The 10118-nt window shown below is 32.1% G+C and overlaps 4 protein-coding genes across 10 annotated transcripts in view; 2 read left to right on the forward strand and 2 right to left on the reverse strand.

The window, feature by feature from the left end:
- Positions 1 to 1310, forward strand: part of LOC100182466 (heparan sulfate 2-O-sulfotransferase 1-like) — a 6682-nt gene extending 5372 nt beyond the window's left edge. The window contains exons 7-8 of one of the 2 annotated variants that reach the window (XM_009860323.3): positions 11 to 104; positions 343 to 1310. In XM_009860323.3, the coding sequence (XP_009858625.1) occupies positions 11 to 104; positions 343 to 590 (342 nt within the window). In that variant the 3' untranslated portion in view covers positions 591 to 1310. The remainder of the gene's footprint in view (positions 1 to 10; positions 105 to 342) is intronic. The other variant, XM_009860322.3, reaches the window with a different exon arrangement.
- Positions 1303 to 10118, reverse strand: part of LOC100181653 (peptide-N(4)-(N-acetyl-beta-glucosaminyl)asparagine amidase) — a 10605-nt gene continuing 1789 nt past the window's right edge. Inside the window, exons 3-15 of one of the 2 annotated variants that reach the window (XM_026834435.1) lie at positions 7176 to 7298; positions 6873 to 6984; positions 6297 to 6445; positions 5881 to 6011; positions 5423 to 5545; positions 4992 to 5126; positions 4433 to 4533; positions 3900 to 4048; positions 3486 to 3609; positions 3115 to 3353; positions 2735 to 2837; positions 2162 to 2336; positions 1303 to 1811 (exon numbers count right to left, since the gene is read on the reverse strand). In XM_026834435.1, coding sequence (XP_026690236.1) covers positions 1651 to 1811; positions 2162 to 2336; positions 2735 to 2837; positions 3115 to 3353; positions 3486 to 3609; positions 3900 to 4048; positions 4433 to 4533; positions 4992 to 5126; positions 5423 to 5545; positions 5881 to 6011; positions 6297 to 6445; positions 6873 to 6984; positions 7176 to 7273 — 1800 coding nt within the window. In that variant the 5' untranslated portion in view covers positions 7274 to 7298 and the 3' untranslated portion in view covers positions 1303 to 1650. Of the gene's footprint in view, positions 1812 to 2161; positions 2337 to 2734; positions 2838 to 3114; positions 3354 to 3485; positions 3610 to 3899; positions 4049 to 4432; positions 4534 to 4991; positions 5127 to 5422; positions 5546 to 5880; positions 6012 to 6296; positions 6446 to 6872; positions 6985 to 7175; positions 7332 to 10118 lie in introns of those variants that run through there. The other variant, XM_002122653.5, reaches the window with a different exon arrangement.
- Positions 7462 to 9329, reverse strand: LOC100184837 (malonyl-CoA decarboxylase, mitochondrial). Its single transcript, XM_002128600.4, has one exon. It carries the CDS (start codon positions 9275 to 9277, stop codon positions 7796 to 7798), a length of 1482 nt encoding a protein of 493 aa, XP_002128636.1. The 5' UTR covers positions 9278 to 9329; the 3' UTR covers positions 7462 to 7795.
- The window catches only part of zf(fyve/c2h2)-2 (zinc finger protein ZF2), a 19060-nt gene continuing 18380 nt past the window's right edge, over positions 9439 to 10118 (forward strand). For 3 of the 5 annotated variants that reach the window (XM_026834413.1, XM_018811824.2, XM_018811825.2), the window contains exons 1-2: positions 9486 to 9650; positions 9735 to 9791. In XM_026834413.1, coding sequence (XP_026690214.1) covers positions 9603 to 9650; positions 9735 to 9791 — 105 coding nt within the window. In that variant the 5' untranslated portion in view covers positions 9486 to 9602. Of the gene's footprint in view, positions 9651 to 9734; positions 9792 to 10118 lie in introns of all 5 variants that reach the window. The other 2 variants (XM_009860224.3, NM_001047993.1) reach the window with 2 other exon arrangements.

The following is a 10118-nucleotide window of genomic DNA, read 5'->3' on the forward strand; positions in this document are numbered from 1 at the left end:
ATATGCATTGGTTGGTGTGACAGAACAACTGGAAGATTTTGTTGTTGTCCTTGAAGCAATACAACCGCGCATTTTTAATGGAATTATTAACAAGTTTCGCACAGGTATATTGTTATGAGGCGTTTTTGCAGTCAAATTTATTATGAATAAATGGCGCCATAGCACTTATGAGTTACCATGTATTTAACTTTAGAGTGATGAATTTTTTTTGTATGGCTGAAATTGAATTAGCACTTTGGTGACCACTGGGCTGGAACAACGATTCTTTGGTTAATTATAGCAGCAAGCGTCAAATCTTGTTATGAAAGCACTCCTAAACAGTCAAAACTCTCTAAATTTTAGGTTCAAAGTCTCACATTCGTAACACAATCCACAAAGAACCACCATCTGAAGCTACGCTGGCTGCCATGAAAAACACAAAAACTTACAGAATGGAGAGAGAATTTTATGATTTTGCTGTTCGCCAGTTTGAGCATATAAAGCGGTATTCAACTTATAAAGATGAAACCGGTACCTTGCAACCTTTGTACGGACAATATCATTATGAAAAAATCTTTGGTCCAACTGGTAACATGGATCGAAAACATTAAATCAAATTATAAAGATAAAACTAGTACCTTGCGGCGTTTGTACAAACAACATCACTTTGAAAAAATCTTCTTTTTTTGGTTCAAGTGGTAACATGGATAAAAAATAGTAAAAAATTTTAAAAATATTTAATTTTATGTTTTATTTTGGTACTTATACTACTTGTGTTATTTCGCAACACGGCAGGTACCTCCTGCAAATCTATAGATTGCACTGATTTTTGAAAATATTTAATTTTATGTTTTATTTTGGTACCTATACTGCCTGCGTTATTTCGCAACACGGCAGGTACTTCTTGCAAGATCGCTTTGTTATATTTGTAGTTTCAATGGTTCAATTGAAAAACAATACATACTTACTAAATAAATTTAACAAGTTTTTTTAATTTAGCGCTTATTTATAAAGCTGTGCTTTCATAAAATTCCTTTCTGTATTTAGTTGTCTTGGATTAATTGAAAAACAATACATACATACTAACTAAATAAGATTAAACAGCATGTTTTTTTTTCAATTTAGTGCTCATTTATAAAGCTGTGCTTTTATAAAATTCTTTTCTGTACTTATTTGTCTTAGTAATAACAGTATTATACTTTAAACCTATTTTTACTGTAAGTTGACTAATACTTGATTCTCCAAACTTCTCTTTATCCTATTCTATACATGACAGGACACAAATTCAGATGCTTTATGTAGAATACAAGCGAATAAAATATGTACGAGAATGTGGTCTGGTTTATTCTTGGTAATAAATATCTGTTAGTATTATTGTCTAGTACAGCTATACCTTTAAAAGCTCAACATATATAGTAGGGTGGGGGAAGATGGGACACATTTTAACTCTATTTTCTTTTCCCATTTAGTAGTAAACGAAGAACATTTAAAGAATTATAAAACTATATTCTCACGGCTCCCACATAGACCGTTTTTATTTTTTTTAAACAAGATCCAGATATTTGAATATTATGTGCTAAAGGTGTCCCATCTTCCTTCACCCTACTATACTATATACAAAATTTCTTTAACAAGATTACACCTAAAAAAATACATTTTTACAGTGAAAACCTATTTTTGCTTCCATAACACCTTTACATTGAAAGATATTTCTGATGTATTAAGAGGTTCACGGAATAGCTGAGCGTGTTGCCAGTTTTCCCCTCTTAGAAACGCATGGATTGAAAAAAATTGTGACTTGGATTTTGTCAAATCAATTTTTTCAGTTGTCCCTGTAAGAATGGATAACATTATCTTTATTAAAATACGTGTCCTAGTTTGAATTGATTATTGTTAAAATATGGTGTCCTTGTATTATTTTTTATACAAAATACAGGGTGTACTGAAGTCCCATTTCTTTACTTAGTAATCTGGTGATTGTCACTGTCGAAACATTTTATGTGCGTACGTTGGTTGCTCTTTTAATAAGAGTAGCGAATTAGATGTGAATGCACCGCAAGCCTGTACTCTGCGCCAGTGACTGTAACAGGTTCTTGAAATTAGGAATTCCTTAGGGCATTGTCAGTATTCAGTCAACTTAACAGTGTAGTAAAAGTAATAAAACAATGTTAACTTCACTTGCCTGACTTAACAATATGGGTTGTTTTATCTGTAGTAAGCAGCCATGACACATGACCTTGTTCAAATACACTATCTTTCACACAAAGTTCAACATGAGTAAGTAAGCATGTATTAGGTAACTCAACACGCCATGAAATATAACCCACACTTGTATCTTCCTTTCTGCAGATGTATGTCTGAAAAATCCAACATTAATTCCTAATAGTTTGAATGGCACCACAGCACATTGGTTGGAACGTTTACATTATAAGAAAAAATACTGAGTTTAGTGCTTAATGCTGCAACCATTATAGTGTGTCCTTAAATGTTCAGCCATATGAAAAACATTAGTAACAAATTTAGTCTGTGGTAACTCTTGCAAGTATATTATAAGTATTAAAATAGACTGTCATTGCCTTGCCATAGAGGTAAGTGTCACTTATTTATAGTTTAAAAATGATAAATTTTTGGTAAAAATGATAATTTAGCTTAAAAATGATAAATTTGAGTTAAATATGATAAATTGAGGTTAAATATGATAAATTTGGGTTAAAATGATAAATTGGGGTTAAATATGATAACTTTTCAAACTTGCCTGTTTCCAATCTTGCTCCACCTTTTTCATTACATCTTGATGGCAATAAACCAACGATTTCCAACCATCATATGATTTATTGTTGTCAGTTATTCTTGTGTATCTATTTCATTATAAATCAGTTATTTATTTTATTTACCGATACTATTTAATTTATTTACCGATACGATAGTAATAATTTAAATCAATATGTTGGCCTACACACACAACAATATAATAAATACAGAGTAACTTACTATACAGAGTAACTTACTTATCTAAACTTAAAAGTATTCCAAAGGTAACTTGTTTGATATATTAACATAAAGGCTACATACAAAACAATGTAATTGGCTACATACACAACAATACAATAAATAATAAAACCATAAACAACTTACTTATCTAAACTTGAAGAATATTCCAAAGTCAACATTCCACTTTTTATTTCATCTTCACTTGGCCTTATAACCTCACAAGTTTCCATCTTACTTTTTCCATCCTTAACTTTATCAGTCTCCCCCCTTGCCAACCTCCAGGCCAACGATCCAGATGTTCTACCTTCATATTCGCCACCAGTTTCTGTTTTCACCGAAGACAATTCCTTTTCTTCATTTAACTGACGATTTCTGAGTTTTTCCTGCAAATAAAAATAGAAAAATATGAGAATATCGAAGTATTGTGGAATTCTTATTATTAGATGCTGAATTCTAATTGCACAATATACAGTTAAACCAGGATATAAATGGTGTTTATGAACTTTTAATTTTACCTTTCTTGCTTGTGTCATTGATAAACGTGTTGTTTCGTTTAATTCTCGGATTGTAGATTTCAACCAATCAGAATCAAACATTTTGTTTCTTCGAATTTCAACAGCATTTACATCGCGGGTGTATCTGAAGTAAACAAAAAGGTATAAATTCAAAGCGACTATTTAAATTCTGACCTTTTCAATGCCTGGGCCTAGAACGCTTGAGTTGTAACAAAGGATAGCAAGTTCAATGCTGCTACTATTTTTGCTGCAACCCAGTGGTAAAAATTTGGTGTCAAATCATATCATACATTCAATAAAATAATAAATTTTAGTTTTTACTGGTAGTGGTCCATTCATTACATACCAAAAGTCATAACACCAAACCCTAAATATAACAATGTTTTTATTATGGGTGTCTAAACATGAAAATACCTTCGCGTGACATCAACAATATGCTCGTGATCAGCGGCAACTATAAGTGACAACTTCTTGTTCCAACCTTGTTCATACATGAGTGGTTTGTCACAAACATTTTCGCAAGAATCACAATGTAGCCATCGATCCATGCTTACTATAAAAACCTGTGATGAAAAAGATTGCTGATAACTTACTGGTGTGTTGACAAAATAAGACATTAAATGCAATATATATTCCTAACCAGAGCTTCCGAAAATAGGGGGAGAGGCGTAAACGAACTTCATTTGTTGTTAGTATATCAATTTGCACAAAGTACTACATATATACAACCCAGTGGTCACCAATGGGGTGTCCAAATTATCAGCCATACATAAAAAAAAGAAAACCCGCCCCCCAAAAAATAATCACTCACAAAGTAACATACATGGTAACTCGTAAGCTGGCAAGAGGTGTATGAACACCCGTGTCATAATTACATTCATATTATTAACCCTGAAGAGTGGCAGAAAGTATTAGGAGATTAAAAGCCCTGTATAAAACTATCCTACCTCTGTCCACACATGGTCTGTCCAATCTAAGACATGCCTTGCATCATAAGCCATTGATTTACATATAAGTGTAAAACAATTTGCCCATTCCCCACATCTACCTGTTGTGAAATATATCAAATAAATAAAACAGAATTAAGAGCACTCGGAAAATACATTCACTTTAGACAACAATGCATAGGGGTAATAGACTAACTTTACCCTAAATCCTGGGTCTCAAAAACATGTTTTTAACACCTGATATTGGCTAAAACATATATGCTACACTCTACACAATTATTGATTCAAATAACATGATTTGACACTGAAAACATCTTTTACAATGCATTATATTTTACCTATACAAATATAACTATATAGTACTGTAGGGGAAGACAGGACACACCTCATAATATCCAAATATCCTGATCGTGTTTTAAACAATTAACATGGGAGTTGTGAGGATACGGTTTTATAATTCTTTGAATGTTCTTTGTTTACTACCAGATGGGACAGGAAATTAGAAAGAAAAGGTGTCCTATCTTCCCCACCCTAATATATTAAACATTTAAAAACATACCAGTTCTCGTCTCAAGTAATTTCTCTGGGTGGTTGTATCTTGGAAAGCGGAGAATTTTATTGCAATTAGAACAAGTGTATCCTTCAACCCTTGAAGCTCCCCATAATAAATCTTCATCTGATGGTGGCAACATACCTGTAAAGCATAAACAAAAGTTTAAGAACCACTGCTGTATAAGGATATCAAATAAATAAGGTGGCTCAAAAACCAAATGAACTAAACAGTAGCCATGTTAAATATGGGAGAATAAATTTGAACTCAACATACTTAAAAATTTAAATTGTTTTTTTTTCGTAAAAACTTTAGTCAGTAAAATGTAGTTTTAAAATTTACAAAATGGGCGAATGCAAAATTTAAAATACATGTTCATAGCATTGGTAGTTGCTAAAATTTAAACTTATGTCAAATACATACTGTTGAATGGAAAATACCTATTGAATATTTTTCTGATTCAGGACAACTCGTACATGGTGGTTGGTTTGTCCAAGTAAAGAATTCATACTTGAACCAATGTAGTAGCTCAAGTAAGAAGCAATATTGGTAGTTTGAAAATTCTGAAAAATATAAAAGCTATGTGTTCAATATTGGCTATACTAGTTTTAATGCTCTGTTATGTTTATCTATAAGTTATTACAAAACAAAATGTGGAATTTTTATTCAGTTTTTAATATGGAATATATTCGCGTGAATTCATTCATTTATTTACATATTATACTTAAATGTTAAATTGAACAAAGCTCTACAGACAAATCTAATGTACGTAACCAAATTTCAATAACCTATTCAAGATATTAAAGACATATCATATTTTTCATTTACTTTAATTTACAATATTTTTTATAATTTTCATATAACTATTAAAACTTAACAGATACACCAGGATTCCCACCTTGATTAGTTTCTTCTCTGAGCCTTTTTTCAGTTCTAGTGTTTAATTCAACTATAGGAATGACAGCGCGTGCTTTTTGCTGAAGAGATTTATTTTCATACATAGCTGTATGTCGTAAATGAGATTTTAATCTGAATGAAATAAGTGATGAACAAAAACCTTGAACAAAATTCCATAGTCTGAATTGCTACTGCATATGTGTTATAATGGAGATTTTGAATATAAATTTATTTATGAACTTAAAGTGAATAAACAAACAAATAAAACGATCGTTAAAATAGATAGCAAAAAAAAATCCATGTATTCTTTACAAAACGTATGTTTCATTCCAATTTAGTAAATTGGAATTTACAATGTGCAGTTTACACCAATAAAATGGTACTTTCTTACAATAAAACCTCCATACATTAACACACCTTGGTAAGATTTCTTCCTGAGATTTTTTTAAACTTGGTGATAAATTCTTCTTTAATGTGACCTTCTCAGCATTCATTAATTGTTTGTATATTTCTTCTAAATCGTCGAGTTTGGTTTCAGAAAACAATGTGAACCTATCCCCATCTTCCTGTGAATGTATGTAGTATGTATGTATGTTTGTTAAAAGATTACATAATCTGGTGCCATGTCGTAATGCAGGAGTTTCCTAAATCTTAACGGTCGACAAGAAAAATTATCTTAAGCTGCCAAAATAATAATATCCAATTTAAGCCATATTTTGGTACACACAATATTAACTCGCACTGTAGTCTCTTGATTCAGTGGTTTAACTTCATGATTATTGATTAAAGATAGGTTATTACTTGTATGAAATAATTGCTATGGTAACATGCACAAGTGACCAAAATACAGCAGTGTAAAGAAGGACTACCATCAGTAAAGTTCTTAACCCCTAATTTGTTTAACGCTTTAACCATACTCTTAACTACAGTGTTTAACTAAAGAAATTCAGTGATTGATCCGCTCAATTGAATATGTAAAGCATGCTTATTTACCTTAAACCCCATTTCCAACAGACACTGTATAGCGCCATCAAATGGTAAGATTTTTTCTTGAAAAGCTTTGCTGACAATTTTAATCGAACGAAACTTCTCTTCTAAAGGATTTCTGTTATGTTTATAAATACAGTTACAAATAAGTTAGAAATACAATATGTAATTTTATCAATTTTTTATCACAGTTTATAATAATATCTAATCCCAAGCCACATAATTAATTTCCATTTTTTAGTGTCCCCAGCATTTTATTATTTGTTTTGTTTACATATTATTATATATCATATTAAAACTTTCACTTACTGTAAAATATTTCTTGCAATTTTGTATAAAGTATTTAAAACAATTTTAAAATCGTCTTCTTTGTTTCTTATTAAAGCTTGTACACCTTCGGAATCCATTGATTACTTTTTTACACAATTAGTTATAGAGGCACCTACACACCTGAACATTCATAAATTAAAAGAATATTTTTCACCCAGTGTTGGAAAATTCAAAATTATTACGGTAAAGCGATTTGTATCACTACTTTATCAGTTTAATAATTTGCACCTCTGCAACAAACTGTGTTTTGTAAGAACAATTTTTATTGGGAAAGATAGGTCTGTCCTTGTTTACCCTTGGATATCCGCTACTATTTCTTCTTAGTACTAAGTAATATTGCAAAAAATTAACAGTGGCACCAAAGAAATTTATTGAACAGCACTTAAATTGACCTAATAATATTACTATTACTAATCCTTTGGGCATATATATATATATTGCATAGAAGAAACAGAATTAATAAATTATTTTCAAGAATAATAAAAAAAGAAAGCAAAAAAATAGAACTAATATTTTGATTAGATCAGTTGCAATACAGATTCAGATGCAGTGACTTCCTGGTGAAGAATGGATTTCTGGCTGTAAGAAATAATGTCATTTTAAAAGTATCTGTAATTTACCATTAAACCAAATGATGCTTCATATCCTTTTATACTTGGATCTGCATTATAATTGATTCTCCATAACATAGCACCATTTCTGAAGTGAAAGTTTGCAACAGGGTCAAATGCAAACCCCCTGTGTTTTACATTATGTAAATAATGTGCACAAGCTCGAACTAAAATCACTTTTAAGAGCTTGTGTAGGTTATCATCGATCTTCCATGCTTTGTCCTGTAGAATGGTCCATACACTATTATACACAGAATCATTGGAAACATTTAAAATTGCTGATAATTCTTTTACTTCACTAGGAAGTAACAATTCATGCTCAGACTTTGACTTGGCTGTGAGTTTCAGTTGCGTCATAAACCAACTTCGAAACTGGGGTATTGGAGACAAGCTGGAGAACTGATTGACAGTCGAAAACTCTTTGCTTATTTCTTCAACCACTTTTCTTATCAAATGGATGCCGAAGTCAATCCCTTGTAAACCATTTTGGGTTGAAGAAATTGAATAAAATATTGCAGTTGTTGGTTGTTCATTACTTTTTACTTGCTTATTAGAATAATCAACTATTGATGTGATATCACTGGAAATTGTATCAGTCAATGCAACATGCAGCATGACCAGCGGCTCCCTTTGCATACTTGAATGGAAAAAGGCATAACATCTACGATCTGGCCCAAGTCTGTGTTTTAAATCCAGCCAGCTACGAATTTGATGGACTAATTCATTCCTCCCAACTTTTTCAAGAATATCTGCTGGTGTCTCCCAAGTAATACGTTTAAGTTGTAAAAGTCCAACTGAAAACCATAGAGATAGAATTACTTTTAAATGGTTCGACAAATTTTGAAACTGCTCAACATCAATATTTGCAGCTTTAGACTTTGCAATTGTCTCTACATCGTGTCTAATGTCCACAAGATGTTTAACACCATTATCCAACCTTCCAATTAGTTTAAATATTTGGTTATAGAGAGGTTCTAACTGAAGTCTCATTCGGCTCTCAGCAAGCAAGAGGGTTGCATCTTTTCTCTTATTAATGCACTTCTGTAATATCTCACATGTTTCCAGTAGTTCATTATGCTGCACACCATACTTAGCACACAACCAAGACAAAACAGCAGCTCTTTCATTCAGTTCTAATTGAAAATAAGCATCACAAATTTGAACCAATGCATCATCAGAAACAAGAAAACTTTGAAATTTATGTATTTTATGGTCTTCAAAAGTTGTCATAACCTGTTCAATATGCGACAATACCTCATACTGCTTTGCCGGCGTTGACAATGCACGGGATTGATTCACAATACTCGAGTACCGGTACCTGCCAACCATAGGGTTTCTCCCAGCACGACCGTTGACACAATTGTCTGTTTCATACACGAACTTTACCGTAAAACCTGTCAGCGTACGTGTAAATCTTGTCGACACGCCATGAACCACTGAGGGAAAAGCTTGAAGTAATCTTGAACACATGATATAACGCCAAAACCCAACAATAACGCTAATAATAAATGCGAGTTACATAACAACACAGTTCATACATTCCTATGACGTTATCGGGTATTCCCCTAAATCTAGGCACGTGATGTTTTCGGCCTTTTCCCTTTTTTCAAATACTATATTTATGTAAAGGAAAACGGTGACGATTTTGTTATGTTTTATTTGCAGTGATCCGTTACAGAGAGAATAGAAAGTTTGCATTTCCGGTTGCAGGACCTTAAATCTTACATTCAAATCAATAGCATTACATTCAAATTAATAGCAATCACCTCGTCGCTACGCTTTTAAAACACATGCCATGTTTAACAGAATAAGGAAAAATCTTGGAAACAAAGATAAAGATTCTGTAAGTAACTAAAACTAATCATATAACTGTAAAAAATGTGAACTGCGCATTTCTATGGATAAACATTTATACTTTTATATATAGACACCAACCTCTCCAAAAAATGATGTGCAGCAGAAACCACCTGTCTCGGAACAATCAGTAAGATGATGCCTTATATTTGTATTTAAATATTATTAACTATTAAATTATACCATTAGTATTCCATGTTTCTATAATGTATGTCCAATGTGAAGGCATAGTGGTTGGTATGCATGACTAGCCCAGAGGTTAGTGGTTCAAGGCTCTTCGCTGCTACCATTGTGGGCGTATGTGTCCTTAGGCAACACACTTAACAGTAATTGCTCCAACCCAGTGTTCACTAATGGGTCATCCAAATTATTAGCCATACATAAAAAAAATAAAAAAATCCCAAAAAAGTAATTACCCACAAAGTAACATACATGGTAACTTGTAAGCTGGCAGGAG

Source organism: Ciona intestinalis, chromosome 5 (assembly GCF_000224145.3).
Source record: "Ciona intestinalis chromosome 5, KH, whole genome shotgun sequence".
NCBI classification, from domain to species: Eukaryota; Metazoa; Chordata; class Ascidiacea; order Phlebobranchia; family Cionidae; genus Ciona; species Ciona intestinalis.

Excerpts from the sequence above, each read along its gene's own strand:
- LOC100184837 (XM_002128600.4), bottom strand. The coding sequence starts at position 9,277 with ATGTGTTCAAGATTACTTCAAGCTTTTCCCTCAGTGGTTCATGGCGTG.